This window comes from Mesoplodon mirus, assembly GCF_964341445.2.
Source record: "Mesoplodon mirus genome assembly, chromosome: 4".
Lineage (NCBI taxonomy): Eukaryota > Metazoa > Chordata > Mammalia > Artiodactyla > Ziphiidae > Mesoplodon > Mesoplodon mirus.
The window spans coordinates 177,027,610-177,048,376 of NC_138979.1; the positions used below are offsets into that span (position 1 = coordinate 177,027,610).

Genomic DNA, 20,767 nt, shown 5'->3' on the forward strand with positions numbered 1-20,767 from the left:
AGTGGCTGCTGGGTCGCTGGCAGCTTTATCTCCTGTCCTCCTCCTCCCCTGCCTGCCCCCCGGATGTGGATGTTGCTGGAATCATCTCTGGTTTCCTGAGCTCAGCTCCACCTGCAGACACATCTCTTCCCTACACCCACCAGATTTCTGCGGCTTAAAGGCTTACGCGTGACCTCGAAAGCCGCTTGTGTGCGCCCTGTTGATTCCTCTCGTCTCCCTGGTGGGGATTTGAGCGGATAGGGCAGACTCGGCCCCTCTCAGACACGCAAGCATCCCATCGTTGAACGTGGCCGGGGACCCCAATCCCAGCAAGCCCGAGAGAGGAGAAGAAGGTTTTCTCAGGAAGCTGGGATTAAACTGCACCAGCATTCAGATCCTAACATGGCCGGTATAATCACGCTTGCTCTTTTCCCCACTAAGCTGATCTCATCTTCTCTTTTGCTTTCACAAACCAAGGCTCATCCTCTGGAACAGCGGGCACAGACCTGGTGTGGAGGGAGGAGTCTGTAAGTCAACAATTCTCAGAGTGATGGCACCCTAGCTGGGACGAGTGCTGTGCGTACACCATCTGTATCACTTAATCCTCACAGCAGCCTGGCGGGCAGGTTCTGTAACATCCCCATTTATAGGTGAGGTCACAGTCCTGAGGTGTTAAACAACTCGCCAAGGTCATGCAGGTAACAAGTAAAGGACAGAGGCACATCCTGAAACCTAAGTTACCTGCTTCTAAAAACAAAGCCTTAAGCAGCCGTATAGGCTGCCTGCAGTTTAAAATTGCTGCTGTTGAAATAGAGACACAGACGTAAAGAATGGACATGTGGATACCAGGATGGGGGGAAAGGGGGAAGGGACGAATTGGGAGATTGGAATTGACATATACACACTACTAGATAACTAATGAGAATCACTGTAGAGCACAGGGAACTCTACTCAATGCTCTGTGGTGACCTAAATGGGAAGGAAACCCAAAAAAGAGGGGATATATGTATATGAGTAGCTGATTCACTTTGCTGTACAGCAGAAACTAACACAACGTTGTAAAGCAACTATACCCCAATAAAAATTAATTAAAAATAATAAAAATTAAAAATAAAATTGTTGCTGTTGATGACCAAGGTGGGAGGGGTGGAGTTCCTGCTGCATGTGCTCCATGGTCTCTACACCCCACCCCCTGTATGCCAATTTCTAGAGGATTTGACTCTTAAACTGGGGAGTGGACTGGTCCCAGCTACCAGCTGCCAACTAGGGAGGGCAGGGTGGCCATTTCCCTGCTTGCAGCCTTTGCTATCCACGCCAGGACATGCACACACAGTAACGATGACTATTTCACCACCTTGCATGGCAGCAGATTGCCACTGAAGAAATAGAAGGACAGAGAGGTTAAACGACTCGGCCAGGGTCCCACAAGCTGATGGGTAGTTGAATCAGGACCCAATCCAACTCTTCCATTTCAAGTCAGTGCAGCATGATTTCTATCCATGTTAGAGGCAGCCCTTAACCCTGGACGAGGAACTCGGGATCCCCCTGCTGAGTCCTGGCCTATATGGTCCCTGAACTAGTCACTCCCCCACTGAGTCTCATCTGGAAAACAGGGATATTTGTGGCTGTGGTGCCTGCCTCATGGGCTCAGGGTGCGCCCAGAAGACCTGGGTGGGTACAGAGGGTGATTAGCGGCTGGTAGCTCTGCCGGTCACTCTGTCTCTGCTGGCAAAATTCAGACCATGATGGCATTCACTCCCCTCCACAGCCCTCCAGTGTACGCATGGGGTCATGGAGCAAGGCGCTGCGGCTGAACCATCAGAAGCCTGTTCCTACCAAGGACAAAGCCATTTACAACCCGAATCCCCTCTCTGCTGGAGCCCAGACGATAACGTCCTTATGGCAGAAAGGCAGCATTACTTGATTCTGATTTTCCAAGAGCGCCCAGTATTGGATAAATCACTGCTTTGGAGAATCAAAAACTGTCTCGAATTTTCATGGCAGAAATGTCTGCTTGATCTGCCTTGAAATATCCCAGACAGTTAACATTTCTCCCAGAAACAAGATCCTGGACGCAGGAATGTAGAGTTACTGCCTTTATAATTCTCCATCTCTGAGACGACAAGCCTTGAAGTAGACCCATGCCCTTGAACTGACAGCAGCAATTCTATTAAAGAAGTTGGATTACAGGGGGAAAAAAAGTGAAAGAATCTATGTTTCATTAAATGCTGCTTGTTTTAAAGTGGGAACATGTTCTGGGAGTCTGGGGAGCTAATGTTTTCTAGGTCTTATTGGGACAATCTCATCTTAAACAGAAGAGTTTTCTGTTTTAAGGAAGAAACCATCCTTTCAGAGCTTAGAGCCAAATTATATTTACAGAGAAGGGATTTTTGTCCTGGAAGTTTCTAAGCGTTTATCAAGTGCCCACTCTGAACCAGGTATCATTCTAGGCAGTTAAGAGGTTTGCAAGGGTAACGAAAGCATTCTAACAGGATGAGATGATGTAGATTGTCGATTGTCATTTTTGTTAATATTTTAGCATTGTTTATTCAACTGAATGTTAAGGTCTATTGGGAACCTACTGTGTGCCAGGCCTGGCCGAGGCACTGTGAATGCAGTGCAGGGCAATGCGGATCCCTGCCTTCCAGAAGCTTCTGGTCTAGCTGAAGTGCCGAGGACATGGGGGTGTTTTGGTGTCTGATGGGGAACCTGCAAAAATGACATTCACAAAATAAAATACTTACCTGTTGGTCATCTCCAATGAGGGGAATTATTCCGCCATTATAGGTGACATTGAGGTCCAAGTACCCACCCCACAGGAGCATTCTTGGGCCAAAGAAGGGCCTATGACATGGTACTCAGTGACCTGAGATGCCACCTATGCCAGTGGAAGCACACCTGGCACCTGAGTGGGCCTGAGAGGTTAGGAGACGAGGATGCTCTCAGTCCTCACCTCCTCCCTTGTTCCAGCTCGGCATCAGGTCCCCCTCCAAGGCTCACCTAGAGCCTCACCTCCCATGGATCATTCCCCCTGCTCTGTGTGGCACTGCTAAAAGAGTGCTCTCCCTGGGGACAGGAGGTTTTCCTAGTGCCGGCACTGCCATCCTCGACCCTGCCAACGTCACCTGACCTCTCTGGGATCTTGGCTTCCCCCTCTGGAGTGACAGGTCTGTTGTGGGCAGGAGGAGAGATTGGGAGGAGGGGCTGATGGGTCTGGGACAGGCTGGAAGGGCTTTGCAAGAGGCCGCCTGTCCCTGAGCTCTGAAACGACTCTAGCGGAAGGGGATGGGCCTCCCCTCTCCTCTTCGTGGAGCTGCTTCTCAGTTCTGACTTGACAGTGGTGAGGGAAGAGTATTCCACAATCCTGGGCAGTGGGGTGGGGGGATGCAGGTTTGAAGCCCACCACAAACTTGACACGCTGTAACAGTAAGGCATGTTATTAAAATTAGTCTCACTGTTGTACCGATGAGGAAACTGAGGCACAAAGAGGTTAAGGAACGTGTCCCTGTCGACCCAGCCTGTAAGTATTAGAGCAGAGAACTGAACTTGGCCGTGTGACCTTGGAGCCTGCCCTCCCAAGCAGGACAGCCATCCCTGGCCTCAGCCTGACCATTGGCAGGGATTGCGTTTGTAACAGATCTGAGTGTGTGTTGAAGTCACTTGGAAAGCTGTCTGCTAGGAATGTGATTGGAATCCATTGACAAAACAAGGAACCATCCCGATTTTCTTCTTTGGTGACTTTTGACTTCTTTATACTTTTTTTTGGTAACCTTATTGAGATGTAATTCATATACCATACAATTCATCTGTTTAAAGTGTACGATTCAGTGGCTCTTAGTATTCAGAATTGTGCAAGCATCGCCACAAACAATTTTAGAACATTTTCATTACCCCAGAAAGAAACGCTGTACCTTTTAGCTGTCATCCCCCAAATCCCATACCCTCCAGCCTTAGGCAACCATTAATCTACCTCTATCTCTATGGATTTGCCTGTTCTGCACATTTTATATTAATGAATCTTACAATAGGTAGTCTTTTGTGAGTGGCTTCTTTTACTTAGCAAAATGTCCTCAAGGTTCCTCCATGTTGTAACATGTATCAGTACTTCATTTCTTCTTATTGTCAAATAATATTCCATTTGTATGTATATATCATGCTTTATTTATCCACTCATCAGTTGGTAGATGTTTGGGTTGTTTCTGCATTTTGGTTATTATGAATAATACTGCTATGAACATTTCGTGTGTGGGTTTTGTGTGGACATATGTTTTCATTTCTCCTGGGAAGATACTTGGGAGTGGAATTGCTGGGTCATATGATAACTCTGTTTAACCTTTTGAGGAACTGCCAGACTGTTTTCCAAAGGGACTGCACCATTTTGCATTCCCACTAGTAATGTATGAGGGTTCCAGTATCTCCGCATCCTTGCCAACCCCTGTTATTATCTGTCTTTTTGTTTATAGCCATCCTAGTGGGTATGAAGTGTTTCATTCTTTTTTTTTAATTGCAAGGGATATGCAAAACATGATCAACTTTAAGGTACTAGAATATCTGAATAATTCCGTATCCAGCAATGTTTTCCTAAGAACGCAGATCTGCCCTGGACAGAGAAGTAGCTGGTCTCTCCCCTGGCAGTCTAACACCAGGGGAGCTCTTCAGTTCCATGACCAACCCCCCAGACCTCAAATGACACCCCTTGGTAACTAATATTGAATACCTTACCATGTCCTCTTGTCTTGCAGCGATTCATGAGTTCCCCGCAGACCTGTTCTCCAATAATGAGCGACAGCACGGAGCCGTCCTGCTGCATATCCTTGGTGTAAGTGGCCCTCTCGGGGTGGGATGTCCCTAAACTTCAGGCATGTGAAACCTGTCTTCAGAGCATAGCGTGTCAAAGATCTCATCCAGTCTTTGTAGAGCCCTGTGAGAACAGATGCTGGATGTGTTTTAACCACAAAGAAATGAAATCTTAAGGATATGAAATGATTTGTTCAGTGTCACACAGCGAGTGGCCCCAGAGCTGAGACAAGGATTCACGTCTTCTTTTTTTTTTTTTTTGCAATATGCGGGCCTCTCACTGTCGTGGCCTCTCCCGTTGCGGAACACAGGCTCCAGACGCGCAGGCTCAGCGGCCATGGCTCATGGGCCCAGCTGCTCCGCGGCATGTGGGATCTTCCCGGACCAGGGCACGAACCCGTGTCTCCTGCATTGGCAGGCGGACTCTCAACCACTGCGCCACCAGGGGAGCCCTGATTCACGTCTTCTTGTGCCTCATTTTCTGCTTTTATAAAATGGGAGTGACAGCCTCTTTCCCAGATGTATAAATACAAGTGAACATGGGTCAAGTCCATCAGACGTCGCAGGACACATGATAAGGGCTCTGTCCCCACTTGCTATCGTGATCCCCGGGATCCCCCCACATTTTATTGCCTTGACATAACTAGTTTCAGACTTTGGTGCCCTTCTTCTCAAACTTCCCTCAGTGTTAGATGAGCCTGATGACCAGTGGTGGAGTTCAAGTAGCAGTTCAAACAGGCACGGTGAGCTCAAAACTAAATTATAGGTAAAAGTCGCTCTTCTCTGCAGGCAAACTACAGCCTGCAGCCACTGCCCATGTCTGTAAATAAAGTTTTATTGGAACACAGCCATTCTCACGCTTTTCTGTATCATCTATGGCTGCTTTTGTGCTTCACTAGCAGAGCTGAGTCGCTGTGTCGGAGACTCCGTGATCCACAAAGCCAAAAAACTTTACTATCTGTCCCTTTGTAGGAAAAGTTTGCCAGCCCCATTGTTTAGTGCAGGGAAATGAAAGTGCTCAGGGTTTAATTTTCTGCTTTGCATCAGTCACAGCAAATGTTCCTCCTGATGTGGTTCCCTGACCACCCAGCACCATCTGCTTACATATTTAAACCCAACACAGTATTCGTCTTTGCAAGAGATAATTAAGCAAGTGAAAGCTGGGATTCTTACATAGAGAGTTGCCACCTGAGAATACTGTATGAGTGAAGTTTTAATTAACAGGATAAACCACTAGTGAAAATGAAGGTTGTGGGCAAATTTTGAGTGACAGACCTGTGTATTATTTCTCTAATAGAGTTATTATCTTCCTAGTGTCTCTGGCTTTCCCATGCCCTCTCCTTTCACTGAGGGGGTGTGGGTTTGGTGAATTAGTCCCGTAGGTCTGTCCCTGTGCCTCATCAAAATCTTGACAAAGCATTTTTTCCTGAACCTGAGAGGACCTCAGGAATTTTGCAGGAACGTTTTTTTTTTTTTTTTTTTTAATTTTATTTATTTATTTATTTACTTGGCTGTGTTGGGTCTTCGTTGCTGTGCGCGGGCTTTCTCTAGTTGAGGCGAACAGGGGCTACACTTCCTTGCCGTGCACAAGCTTCTCATTGCAGTGGCTTCTCTTTTTTTTTTTTTTAATAAATTCTATTTATTTATTTATTTATTTATTTATTTATTTATTTATTTATGTCTGCATTGGGTCTTTGTTGCTGCGCGCAGGCTTTGTCTAGTTGCGGTGAGTGGGGGCTACTCTGCGTTGCGGTGCGCGGGCTTCTCATTGTGGTGTCTTCTCTTTGTTGTGGAGCACAGGCTCTAGGTCCATGGGCTTCAGTACTTGTGGCACGCGGGCTCAGTAGTTGTGGCGCACGGGCTTCGTTGCTCCGCGGCATGTGGGATCTTTCCGGACCAGGGCTTGAACCCGTGTCCCCTGCATTGGCAGGATTCTCAACCACTGCGCCACCAGGGAAGCCCAGCGGTGGCTTCTTTTGTCACGGAGCATGGACTCTAGGTCCGTGGGCTTCAGTAGTTGTGGCATGCGGGCTCAGTAGTTGTGGCACGCGGGCTCAGTAGTTGTGGCTTGCGGGCTCTAGAGCACAGACTCAGTAGTTGTGGTGCACAGGTTTAGTTGCTCCGTGGCCTGTGGGATCTTCCCGGACCAGGGCTCGAACCCGTGTCCCCCACATTGGCAGGTGGATTCTTAACCACTGCTCCACCAGGCAGGAACCTTTTAGGCCAGGCATTACCCAACTATGTCTGGAGAACCAAATCTAGCCTACCTCCTGTTTTTATAAATAATGTTTTATTGGAATGCAACCACACCCATTCCATGGCTACTCTCCTACAGCACCAGAGTCAAGACAGACTGTGTGGAGGAGTTAGCGACAGGGAGGGCAGAGGGCCTGGGCTTAGTTTTGGGGGAGGAGGTGGCCAGTTTAGGGTCTCAGGGGACAGGTGGGGGAGATGGCAGAGTTAGATGGGACTGGGGGGTGGGGGGTGCCAGGAGAAGGAAGGTTGAAGGGGGGACTAGATGTTGGGGGAACTGTGCTGGGAAGAGCTGCGTCGGAAGTGCCCACAGTAACCCGGGGGGAGGCCAACACCCCAGGCCTGGCTGTCGCAGCTGCCTGCTGGAGAAGGGGAGCCTGACCTCTAGGAGGGTGCCGCTCCTGTACAGAGGGTTGTGCACCCACCTGGGGGTGAGGCCTGGTGTTGTGGAAACTGAGCTTAGCTTCGCGGGGCTGACAGTTCTGGCCCAGGGTGGTGGCAGTGCACCCCTTTGGACTTTTCCTCTAGGTTCCACGCTTACCTCTTCGTGACCTCACTCTGCTCCTCCTCCTCCCTCTAACTCTCTCGAGGTTACCCCCTCACTTAAAACGTTGCTTCTGGTAACCTGGTAAGCCGGGAAAGTTGCTGGCGTCCCTGCCGGAGTCGGTATTGTTGGTAATCCCGAAGGAGGAGAGGCATCCCCAGCGGAGACTCTGGGTGGGCGGGTTGGTCTTGCTTGCCAGTGGAGAGGGTGGGGATTGAAGGTGCACCCTTGGATGGGCCCACAGCGATGGTACCAGCTGAAAGCTACACAAATGCTTCAAAGACCGTGGTTTGTTACTATAGTGTTCATCATGGCAAGCTGATGGCACCAGGCGAAATGGAGCCCCTGGCCAGTGTGAGTCGTAGCAGTTCAGGAGGGGAGACCCTGGAGGAGGAGAGAGCCCGCCTAAGTTGATGTCTACAGATTGAATTTCCAGAGGCTTAGGAGGAGCAGTTCTCCAATGTCCTGTTTCCAGGCCTTGCTCAGGAAGCCCTGTATTCATTCAGGAGACCATCCTTTAAGGTTTTCAGATGAGCTTATGAGGGGGCAGTCTTTAAAAAGTCCAAAGCAGATGCATCCGGGGCCTTCAGCAGATGTGTTGCTTTGAGTATGTAATCCAGAAGCAGCGATCTCTGGGCACGTGAATGCCAGCAGGCACCTCTCTTCTGGGGTGGAGGTTTTCAGATGCTGCATCTTCTAAATTCAGCCTCCTGTTGTACTAGTTCTGTGCTACGAACCTTGCTTCCAGAGGACTCTTTTTTTTTTTTCCTGCGGTACGCGGGCCTCTCACTGTTGTGGCCTCTCCCGTTGCGGAGCACAGGCTCCGGACGCGCAGGCTCAGCGGCCATGGCTCACGGGCCCAGCCGCTCCGCGGCATGTGGGATCTTCCTGGACCGGGGCACGAACCCGTGTCCCCTGCATCGGCAGGCGGACTCTCAACCACTGCGCCACCAGGGAAGTCCCAGAGGGCTCTTAAGCTGTAGAACATGTTAACCCGATGCCACAACACAGTGCTGCCTTGTAGATGGAGCTTGCAGATGGATCCCAGTGACCCTCTCATCTACCCGCCTGCCTTCCTGTGTATTGGTCGGAGGAATTCTTAGTGTGATGATATAATCTGTGTGTTGGGAAAGTGTTCAAGATTGAAATGCCTTAGGTAAACACTTAAATGAGCCAACTGGCAAATTGAGGGGGGTCATTGTACTGTGCTGGAGGTACGAGTTGTTCCTGCCCAAATTGTGATAGAAATGGCAGGTCTCGTTTGGGCATTCCTACTAAGAAGGGAGTGGTCGGGGTACCGATAGTGAGCTTTGATTCATCTTGCTCTATGTGTTTTTTAACTTCAATTTTACTTGATCAGATTTCAGAGTAATCTTAGTGTTCAAATGGGAGGACCCTGAAGTGAGGGGTGGTAGGGAGGGAAAAGCCTGCCGCAGGTGCTGGGAGGGGCGGGCGTGAAGAAAGGGAGAAGGGAGGAGGGTTGTGGTTAGGTGTGGGTTGTAGAGGGTGGGAGTGGTAGGGAATGTGGGTTGAAGGGAATTCTCTGGAGAAAAGATCAGTAGGCAGAGCTCTGGGGAATTATATAGAGCTCATGGGCGAAGAAAATACTAGTTAATAGTAAATTGTTAATGCTAGTTAAATTATTGCATGGAAGCACAAAAAAAAAGTTGCTTGGAAACTTTCTAACATGCTTAGAACTCTGCTAAGTGCAGGGGAAAAAGCAAAATTGTTTTGCTTTGCTGCAAGTTGGGGAAGACTGAAAAAGGTACCTGAAGACATGGTTTTCGGTGGCTTGAAAGATTGGTGTCAGAAACTTGCACCAGCAGGTTAACATCCTTCACTGCTTTCAAGCTTCTTACGTGGTTTATCTGGAGATGTGTGGTATTTGGGAGAGGTCTTCGAAAAGACTTTAAATACCCATACTGTGGGCTTTTAAAGTAAGCTTGAGATTTTGGAGTGCACTTAAGATGGTGAGATGTACTCTTCTGGGTTTGCAACATTTTTTTTCACTGAGGTTTTGCAGTTGAAAACTTCAGCAAAGTGAAAATGCAATGATTTCTAAAGGAATTTGTGTTACTTCCTGCCTTATAAGCACATCTCTTCTTTGTGATGAGTATTAGAAACAGCAAGAGGTTTTTACTTTTCGTCGTCATTGTAACAAGGAGAACCTAATGACTTTTTGTGATCGCTATAAAATTACTGTAATATTTGGTAGCAAACAATCCATGCAGGCTTACTAAGGTTACAGCTAGTAATCCAGTGTATCTTTAGTTTGAATGTTTGTGTTTTTTAAGTGATAACCGTACTAGAGGGGAAACTATCAGCCAAAATCTGTTTGGGAAATAAGCAAAACTGGGGATGGGGAGGTGCTTTATTACTAGATTATGGTCTGTTTGTGAAAATTCAGGGAAAGATCTGAATCCTTTGTGATAAGGTAATACCAGTGGCTTTTTTTTTATCATGTCCCTCTTCCCATTGAATTTCACTTTGAAAATTTTAAATCCCCAAGATTTATACACTTGGGATCTTTCTAGGTTCTCTTTTTAATGTTTAAAAATATGTTGACATGATAGTTCAGTTCTTAACCCGTGATTTGGGCATGATACAGTAACTGTCATTGGAATTTAAAGAATACTAGTCATGCAAAAAAAAAAAAAAAAAAAAGACTGTGGCCTGCGAGGACTCAAATATTTACTATCTGACCCTTTAAGAAAAAGTTTGCTGAGCCCTTCTTTAGAGCAAGAAAAGGCTGGAGCTTTCGAGCCAGTTTTTGCCTGTAGCACTAAGAAGCTTCTCAGAACTTCTGGCCCAAGTGAAGGAAACAGTGGTGCCATCATGGCCCCCTTTTCTCTCCAGTGTTTCTGAGGTGTCAGGGGAGCCAGAGGCCCTTCAGCCTCACGGGACACCCTTTGTCTGGGAGATGCTGTTGCGGGGAACTTCCGAGGGTGTGAATTCAAGTCGGTATCCTAAGCTTTGGAGCAGGGTCTCTCCCACCTCTCTCTGTCCACTTTACCCACACCCCCAGTATTTGTTTCCTTTTTCCTTCCCCCCACCAAAAGATAATGTGTCAAATTCAGCAAAAGCCACACCTGGACTCCAGTAGAGTAGATGTCTACTCCAGTAGACATCTGCCTCAGATGCTTTGGTCACAGTTGATAGATCTTCCACTTTAATCACAGTTAATTAATTATAAAGTTGTCATAATATCACGCTGTTTTAGCTGAAGCAGCCCAGCCTTTCCCTCTTTTGAGAATAGGGCATTCATGTCACTTTTTCTTTGAAGAAAAAATGGCTTCCACCAGAGCCTAGAGTAAAATCCCATCTCCTTTCCATAGGTCCTGCTCCTTGCCTCTCCCTCCAGCGTCACATTCTTTATTTTCCACCTTATTCTCACTCTGTTCTACCTGCACCAGTGACCTTGCTGTTCCTCAAATGCATCAAACATGCTCCTGCCTCAGGACCTTTGCACTTGCTGTTTCCTGGCAGTTACAGATACTTCATTTGCCTATCTGCTCGTCCCCCACAAAGAGGCAGAGGCTTTTCCTGGCATCCTCGCCACCTATCCCTAGTGGCTAGAATAGTACCTGGCACATAAGATGAGTTCAGTAGAGCCGTGTTGGATGGACAGGTCAGGGAAGAGATCTGTAGATAAAACCGTCTAAAAACTACCCATCTGTTCTTACTCTGTCATCAAACAGAAGAAACTGAGACCTAGAGATGTAACTTATCCAAAATCACAAGGCAAATAATTCCCAGGATTAGCACTGGAATTTGGACTCTGTTCCATGAGCCTCCCAGTGTAAATGGCTTGTGGATTTTAACCTGGACCTACATCAAGCAGCGTCCCAGGAAATGCTGGGTCTCACGTTGCCGTCTGTTTTGGCAGGAGGTGGGCAGTCAGTAACAAGGAAATGATGCCTTCTCTAAAACGAACGGGGGGAAATCAGGATGATGATTATTTTAAACTCTTAAAATGGCCATTTTATATGCTTTCCCTCTTGGCCCTTAAGATTAGGATCTTGCCTTTTGAGGGCCTACCGTGGTGCTGAAGAGAGAGCTGCTTCTTTGAGAGGAAGAAGCACAGGACCCTGTGGCATGAGTTCTAGTCCCCTCCGCTGCTCAGCAAGTGATTTCTCCTGTCTGGGCTTCAGTTTCCCCATCTGTCAGTGAGGGAATTGAGGAATCACATCTCTGTGGTGCTAGAATTTTCCTCTGTGCCTCCCTCTGGTCACCTGGCCTCTGCCCGAGCAGGCTGGTTTGGAGGGTGATGGACGCCTGGCCGCGCCCATCAGTGGCAGGAGTTCTGGCTGACACTCTCTGTCTCCCCATTTCCTTCGCAGGCTCTGTACATGTTCTACGCCTTGGCCATTGTGTGCGATGACTTCTTCGTTCCGTCTCTAGAGAAGATCTGCGAGGTACGTGGGAAGGACTTAGGACCCTTTGGCAAAGCCTGGGTGCGGGGCTGGGGGTGATTGACACGTGGCGTGTCGGTACCAGGCCAAGAAGGACCGGGGCGTGGAGCAGGCCCAGGCAGAGGCAGGGAGGGGCAGGACAGGATGCAGCATGGTTTGGATTCTGCTAAAAGCTATCACACGTGCTTCAGTGGCTGAACCTCTGTGGCACCTCCTCTGCGGCAGGGCTGAGGTGGCCGGGCTTCTACCTGGGGTCAGCGATGGGCCCCCACCCCATTTTCCATCAAGCCCAGAGCTCCAGCCCTTCCGAGGACCCCCTTCTGTAGCAAGCTCAGTGGGGAGGTTGTGCTGGCCCAGGGATTGGATTCCGCAGTGGCTTCAGAGCCCAGGCTGCCCAGGAGTGCTTTGGGAGGTGAGGGCAGGAGGAGGTCGAACCCTGCCCTGAGCCAGCCTGCCCGGGGGCCTTCTGAGAACCACAGGTGGGCACCTTCAAGTTGGCATTTAGGCAGATCCAGAATCTCTGTGGTTTTCCCGGGCACCCGAAGCCTCCAGCCCCACATTCCAGATCAGAGGATGGGCCTCTGTGGCCAGAACACAGTGTCACCAAGCAGAGTGGGCCTTGACAGTTCCAACCCTGTCCCGTGCTGGCTCAGCCCTGGGGACAGGATGTGAGGGTCTGTTTCAGTGAGCAGCCAGGTGTCGGGCCTGCCATTGAGAAGGCCTTCTGGGATGCAGGAGCCAGGCTGTGCGTCCGAGGCCTCCACATCTCACAACCTGGTGTGTGGAGGTCCGCTTGGTACCCAAGGTCTGTGTGAGCACCAGAGGAGATGGGCGCTAAACTGGGGGACTCCCCGCTGAGCACCAGACCCTGTTCCAGGCACATCCAAAGATGGAAAAGACCAACCTTACCCTCACCATCCAGCGGGGAGGCAAGCGCATGGGCCTCAGACCCTCACTGCGTGATTCGTGTTTCAGCCCCTCTGTCCCAGGGCAGTGGCTGGCTCGTGGTGGACACTTAGAAAGACTTCATCAAGGAGACGTTATTTAAGGGCTCAGAGAGTGAACAGAAATGGACAGATGGGGGAAGGGGACAGGCGATTCTGGGTTGAGTGCCTGGCAGCGTGGAGGAGGTGCAGGGAGGAGAGGCCGCCAGCCCAGGAGCTTGACTCTGGCTACGGCGCTGCACTCCTGCGCTCTCCCTGGCTGCCAAGTGTCCAGTTAGCATGTTTACTGCCCCCACCTCACAGCCTGAGGGTGTGCGGTTGCTTCTGTTTCAGAAACTCCATCTGAGTGAAGATGTGGCTGGAGCCACCTTCATGGCTGCAGGAAGCTCGACGCCAGAGCTGTTTGCCTCTGTCATTGGTAAGAAGTCCCGTCGCCCTGAGGCGCAGGATGCAGAGAGAGCCCAGGTTTGGCGTCCAGACTAGTGTGGGCATTTGTCAGCCTGAGTCTCAGTTTTCTCATCTGTAAAATGGGAGAAGTAGAGAGATAGAAAGTGAATTAGTGGTTCCCAGGGGTGTGAGGTGGAGTGGGGTACTAACAGGTATGGGGTTTCTTTTGGGGGTGAAGTGAACGTTCTAAAATTAGATTGTGGTGATGACTGTATAATTCTGTGACTGGACCAGAAAACACTGAATTGACATTTTAAATGGGTGAATTTTATGGCATGTGAGTTACATCTCAATAAAGCTGTTCAGAAAGTGGGAGCATTTTAGAGTAGCCGGTCCCTGAGGGCACTTCCACCTCTGGTTTTGTTGTCCTCAACCCCGTTGCTGGTGTTCTCTGATAAGAACAGCTTCCCTCCGTTCATGGGATGGGGGACACAGAGCCGGCCCGGGTCTAAGGAAGGGGAAGGGCTGGGCTTTGCAGAGGAGTGTTTGTGCCTTTCTCTTTCCAGGTGTGTTCATCACCCATGGAGATGTCGGGGTTGGGACCATTGTGGGCTCTGCTGTGTTCAACATCCTATGTATAATCGGAGTTTGTGGATTATCCGCAGGGCAGGTCAGTGGTCTCTCTCTCCGTACAAAATGACGTAGGGACAGCGCGGGGAGGCCCAAGGCCCAGCCCTAGCCGAGCCTGTAAGTGCTGTGGCTGTCAGAAACGGTTTCCTCTCCGAGCCTGCTTCCTCATGGGTAGCAGGGCTGTGCTACCTTCCTTCCACCGGTGGGTCTGAGAGCAGGAAGAGCGTCAGCTCCATGGCTGGTCCAAGGGGGGAGCGTTCATTCAACAGCAGTAAATATTTAAGAGGCGTCTCCTGTAACTCTGACCCTGAGCTAGACTTTGCACATAGTTGGGGCCTGCCTTCGGCCTCCCCACAGGACGCACGAAGCTGGCTTGTTGTTGAAACCCCATCGCATCTTCCTGGCCCTCAGAGCCCCAGGGGGACATTAGACTCAATCTCAGAGAGTCAGGCTCAAGGGTAGGCCCCGCCCGGCCAAGGGAGGTAGAGGTGGGCAGCCGGTCGCCCCCGGAAGGTTCGAACATCGGAGGGAAGAGTGAATGCCTCTGGCCTCTCCCCCTGGCTTCTGCTGAGAAACATGCCATGTGGTCACCTTGGAGGAACAGGGGGCAGCTGTGCCATCACTTAGGAGCATGATGTGGTATCATTCCGTCCCCACATGTGACAAAGAGCACAGGGTAACCTTGAACGGCCAGACAAGATGTGGTTCTGGTGGCACAGTTAAGATGAGCTCCGTGGACATATGTCTGCACCTGCAGGGGTCTGGGGGTGGTGGGAGCCCCCCAGCAGTGTCCCCCGGCCCCCATACCCCATCTCGCCAGCCAGTAACAGCTGATGGCCCTTTGCTCAGCAGGTGATCCATCTGACGTGGTGGGCCGTGTGCCGAGACTCTGTGTACTACACCCTCTCTGTCATTGTGCTCATTGCCGTGAGTTACCTTCCCACCCCCTCCGCCCCCCGCTTCTGCGAAGGCACCAGGGCCCTGCCCACCTCTGTCCCTGGCACTAGAAACAGAGAACCCACGGTGGCCCTACCCTGGGGTGTGCTGGCCACTCACTGCAGTCATGTTGACCAGTCTCCTACCACCATACCTCCGTGTCCTGAAAATCTCATACCTGATGCTTTGCTTATCCATCACATCCAGGTACCACCTTGAGGGCACAAAGGCCTTGAAAAAGATAAAGAAGGCATCATACGGTTGATGCAGTTAAGCTCAAGCACGTGCTCATCAGAGGCCTTCAGATCCTCACTTAGAGCCCATTTACTAAAGAGCAGAGTGTCTGGTTTCCCGCCTTACCGCGGAGCAGGGAAGAGAGGCCAGCTGGGAGCAATCAGGGTTGGCAGCTGGGAGCAAGGATATGGGCAGAAAAGGCAGAGGGACTGAAACAGGGATCCCTGAGGGCTCGGGTACATCATGGCACATGACAGTGACACAGCCCATGACACAGGTTACTGCCAAGGAAGGACCATGTCATCCACAGGGGAACAGCTTCCATCCAAAAGGAGCTTTAAAGTGGTGGCATGAGGGCAGGTCATTTTCAAGAGGGCAGATGCACATGGCATGCCCAGATTTCAGAGTATGGAGCATGCCCTAGAGTGACAGTTCTCAACCTAAGAACATCTAGAGCCAACTGGCTTTGATAATCATGACCCTTGTATTAGTTATCTGTTGCTGTGTAACAAATTTCCCTTAACACCTAGCAGTTTAAAACAGCAAACCTTTCTTGCTCCCATTTTCTATGCATCAAATCTGGGAGTGGCTTAGCCGAGCCCTCTGGCTCACAGGCGTTGGCCATGGTATAGTTATGTCAAGGCTCCCGTGGGCAACGACCTACTTTCAGGATCACTCGCTAGGCTGCAGGCCGGCCTCAAGCTGTTCCACGGTGCAGCTCTCGGCTTGGGGACTGGTTTCCCTCCCAGCAGGGGCGAGGAGGCACCAAGCTGGAAGCCACAGTCTGCTTGCAACCGAATCTCGGAAGTGACAGCCCATCGCTGTTGCCATATTCTGTTACGAGCAAATCCCTAAGTTCAGGCCACGCACACAGGCGAGCATGAAGATCAGGCAGTGGGATCATCGAGGCACCTGAGAGGCTGCCCACCACACTCCCCAAAAATGAAAGTTAAAGATAAAACTATCTACCTATACACAATTTTACAAAATCAATATAATGCCCAAACTATACCATAAAGGACAAATAAAAGTAATTCATAATAAAAGAATACATCTTTCAATGTGTAAATGTTTGGGCATGAAGGTGCTAGAATGTTGAATGATGTGATTCATTGCCCCCATATAGGAAATCTCCAGGCCCTACAGCTACCAGTGCAGACTGAGGCTGGTATGCTGGGCTGGCAACCCCACGAGCAGTGCCGACCTTGATGATGTGATTTTCCAAAATTATGAATGACTCCTGATAAAATCCTAAACAGAGCCAAGTACAATCATCCCTCCATTTGCATGACATTTAACTCACTAGGAAATTAAATATTTATTAAAACCATGTAAGAATACTTTGATTTGCAAAATGGAATTACGGTTGAGGCTCAGGTCATTTTTTTTTCTGCTTGCCTAAATATCTAGCAGGACATTTAAGACGTGTGCCAAATACAGAAGAACTCCTCTGGTCGAACCATTTCACATGTTCTAGGCTGACTAGCACCCTGGTTCTTCACTGCCTGTAAATGCCAGTAGCCCTCCACTGGGTTATAAAAACTGAAACTGGGCCTCCCTGGTGGCGCAGTGGTTGAGAGTCCGCCTGCCGATGCAGGGGATACGGGTTCGTGCCCCGGTCTGGGAGGATCCCATATGCTGCGGAGTGGCTGGGCCCGTGAGCCACGGCCGCTGGGCCTGCGCATCCGGAGCCTGTGCTCCACAACGGGAGAGGCCACAACAGTGAGAGGCCCGCATACCGCAAAAGGAAAAAAAAAAAAAAAAAAAAAAAACTGAAACTATCCCCATAAATGTCCCCCAGGTTTCCCAGGTGGTGGCACTGGGCTCCCCTCTATTGAGTGCCTCTTCCTCAGAGGCTTGAGTCTGGGGAGCCTCACAGCAATGCCCAGCCAGGAGGACCCTCTCTGAAGTGACTTCCCAAGGCAGATTCTGTGTGTGCTGCCTGCCATGACAGCCAGGAGAGGGGTACAATGGGCCCAAGTCCAGACAACATCCCCCTGGTCTCTCCTGGCATCCCGTGTCTCCAAGATCAGATTGGTGGGCACTGCTCCTCCACCTTCCTGTGTGCACTGGGCCTGGCTGGGGCCATCACAGGACTCCTCCCCTGGACCACAGAAGCATCATTCATCCATGTCCCACGTAGGCAATGCTGGGTGGAATTGTTGGGCAATGTCAGTGCCCTCTTAGGAAGCCACGGCATCCCCACCAACACCCCTGGCCTCCCTTCAAATGGTACAAATGGTCCTTTGCCCTCAGAGTTTCCAAAGGGGTTACTCTTTATTTTTTAAAAAATGACACCCCTTCCTCCCCACCCACACACACAGAGGTACCACAGATGGCTCGATCGATCGATAGATAGATAGATAGATGATAGGTAGGTAGGTAGGTAGATAGACACAAACATACATACATACAGAGATGCCTTTTCAGTTTTTAAGATTCTTGATTTCAGCAACTCTGTTCCATTAATGAGGGCAGACCCCTGCCAGGTTGGCCCCAGTGGCTACTTGGACTGTTGGTAGCACAGGCCAGTTCTATCTGGAGACCCACCCGAGACCTCATACAGCAGCATCTACTGACCAAGGTTTCCACTAAGGAAAGGTCACCTTCTATGTTTGAGAAACCCAGACATGGAGAGAAGAGCCAGCTTTCTGTGAAACACAGAACTAGCCTATGTGTTGGCTCTGGGTGCTTAGAGGTCTGCGTTTGTTCTTCTTTTGGAATAAATCTGTCACCCCGCCCTTTATTTCTTTTGCCTTCCAGTTCATATATGATGAAGAAATTGTGTGGTAAGTTTTTAAAGTTTGTTTCTCGTTGTTCCTTTTTTTGTTAGTATCCTTGTTTGTCGGGTTCATTGAATGTTTTTTAAAATTATTTTTACAAACATAAGTTTATGAACTTGTGAAAGTAAAAAAGGGTATCATTCTGAGCAGTCATGCCTTTATTTATCCTTTCAAAGTGACAAAGATTGTTTCCCTTAGTACTCCCACCCTGCCAGATATCAAGATATATTATAAAGCTAAAATAGTGAAAACAGTATGGTGTTTTGCACAAGAATAAGCATAGGCCAATATGGAACTGAGAACCCAGTAATGGGCCCAGTTCTGGGCTGGGGGATACGACAGGAATCATGACAAGGTAGTGAGTTGGGGGAGGCGGGAGGGGTCCTCATACTACAAAAACGAGGAATTCATATAGAATAAAATAACGTCAGCTCCTTCCCTCACACCTTATACAAGAATAAATCCCAGATGGATTAAAGATCTCACTGTGAAAAGCAAAATTAAAACAATTTAGGATAGAATATAGGGACTCATCTTTATGATATGGAGGTAGGAAGTGATTTCTTAATCAAGATACATAAAGCACAAACTTCTAAAGAGGTTGATATTGCCACTTTAATTTATAGGGCATGAATGTATCTTACATCTATAAGCCATAAAAACGGTTCTCTTCATTGACCACGATTCAGATCTGCATCCTGTACGTGGTTATTTGTTGGGCATAGATTCAGGAGAACTGACGCGAGCGGCTGCGTGCTATGGGCCCAGAGCATCCTTGGTCTGGGTCCTAACCCACCGTGTGAGCCAAGAAGTCTCCTTTTCCTCACCTGCAGATGGAGTTTTGAGGGGGTGGTCCAGTCATCAGACTCCTTTGTGGCTCTGCTGGGCTGTGGGCTAGCAGAGGAAGAGCTCCCCAAGATGACTGTGGCTCATGTCAGGCACATAGTAGGTCTTTAGGACACACTTGTCAGATGACCCAACAAATTAAGCTGTGTGACTCCTCAGAGGCTTGTGTTCTGAGCTACAAAAATCCCCACCATGTGTGGGGTTGAACGCTGGTTCTGCAGGACGGCGATAAGAGTGCACCCCAGAAAGACCCCCACCCAGCCCAGCCCCCATGTTTGCCCCAAGAGGCTCCTGTGACTGGCCCATCTCTTCAGGCAGTTCTTAGGGTCCCTTCCCACCTGCACCCACAGCTTCTCCTGTTGCCGGCCAGAATCTCGGGTGACCATAGGGCCTCTTAGCGTCATGACTCCAGGCCACTCCCCTCCCTGAGTCTGGAATGAGGTGGCCCTGGGCCCTCCTTTTTCTAGGTAGCTAGGGGAACTCCTCCTGAGCCCTGTAGATGAGACCCCCTGTAGTTGAGAAGGCCCCACCCTCAGCCTTCTCTGTTACCAAGAGAGCTTCAGATTGCAGGACGGCTGGGGGCTGGGGGGCTCGCCTGCATGCCTGGGTCCTGGGCCGGGCGCTGGGTCAAGGAAGGTGACAGGACCACGTACCCTGCTCAGCCCGCCATGCTGGTCACTCCCAGCCTTCAGCGCCGCGGGCCTCCTGGCTCTAACCAGTCTCCTTTCTGTCTTTGAGGTGGGAAGGCCTGGTGCTCATCATCTTGTACGTGTTTTACATTCTGATCATGAAGTAAGTGCCCTTTCTCCTCTTCTGGGCTGTCTCACCCCTGGTTTCACATCCTGCTTTAGCCTTTTGTCCGAGCAGGAAGAAAACCTCCTTCAGCCCTTGCGGTCACTTTTGGCCACCCCAGTTCTCTGGGGGACACCCTGCTGGGGCAGCCAGAGTGGGAGAGAGATAGTCAGACTCTGTGTTAGGGTTCTGTCTGCACTTGGGCCGGGGTAGGTGGCTGGCTGGTCGGGGGGAGGTTGAGGCCACTCCCAAAACAAATAGCAAGCGGGGACCTCTCTCCCAGCCCGGTCCACACCCCTGGCCCGTGCCCCAGGGTGACCGCTCTTCTGTTCTGTCTCTATAAATCACCTGATAATTTAATGCCTCTCTTTTGAAAGAGCTGGGCACCTCCATTTTGTCAGACTTCATAAAATGCCACCTCTCGGGGCTGCCACCTTGCACAACTGCACCCGGCACCACGTGTAGTTCTAAAGATGCAGACCTTGGCGCCGGGGTTGTGTACCCTGAGGCCCTCCGGAAGCTGCCCAGGTCAGAATCATCTCAAAACTACCCATGATGAATTAATATTCAGCCATAAAAAGGGAAGGAAATTCTGACTCATGCCACAAATGTGGATGAACCTTAAGAATATTATACTGAGTGAAAGGGAGCCAGTCACAAAAGGACAAATACTGTGCGGTTCCACTTATGTGAGGTACTGAGGAGACTCAGACTCCTAGAGGCAGGCAGCAAATTAGAGATTGATCACCAGGTGCTCGGGGGAGGGAGTAATTAATGACTCATGGTGAATGGGAACAGAGTTCTGTACGGGCTACTAAAAATTTAGGAACTAGATAGTGGTGATGGTTGCACAGCCTTACGGATGTAATTACTACCACTGAATTGTGCACTTAAAAATGGAAAATAGGGCTCCCCTGGTGGCGCAGTGGTTGAGAGTCCGCCTGCCAATGCAGGGGACACGGGTTCGTGCCCCGGTCCGGGAGGATCCCACATGCCGTGGAGCAGCTAGGCCCGTGAGCCATGACCACTGAGCCTGTGTGTCCAGAACCTGTGCTCCACAGTGGGAGAGGCCACAGCAGTGAGAGGCCCGCGTACCGCAAAAAAAAAAAAAAAAAAAAAAAAAAAGGAAAATAGTTAAAATGGCAAATTTTATGTGGTATGTATTTTTCTACAATTAAAAGAAAAAAAAAGGCTACCTATGAGCTAAGCCACATTCAGGTTTGTAACTTT

General features: G+C 49.7%; 1 protein-coding gene across 2 annotated transcripts in view; it reads left to right on the plus strand.

The window, feature by feature from the left end:
- The window catches only part of SLC24A4 (solute carrier family 24 member 4), a gene marked incomplete at both ends in the record, with an annotated part of 174,623 nt that overhangs the window by 110,687 nt on the left and 43,169 nt on the right, over positions 1 to 20,767 (plus strand). For both annotated transcript variants that reach the window (XM_082618319.1, XM_082618320.1), the window contains 7 exons: positions 4,722 to 4,798; positions 11,914 to 11,988; positions 13,263 to 13,347; positions 13,883 to 13,986; positions 14,799 to 14,873; positions 17,880 to 17,905; positions 19,484 to 19,537. In XM_082618319.1, the coding sequence (XP_082474445.1) occupies positions 4,722 to 4,798; positions 11,914 to 11,988; positions 13,263 to 13,347; positions 13,883 to 13,986; positions 14,799 to 14,873; positions 17,880 to 17,905; positions 19,484 to 19,537 (496 nt within the window). The remainder of the gene's footprint in view (positions 1 to 4,721; positions 4,799 to 11,913; positions 11,989 to 13,262; positions 13,348 to 13,882; positions 13,987 to 14,798; positions 14,874 to 17,879; positions 17,906 to 19,483; positions 19,538 to 20,767) is intronic.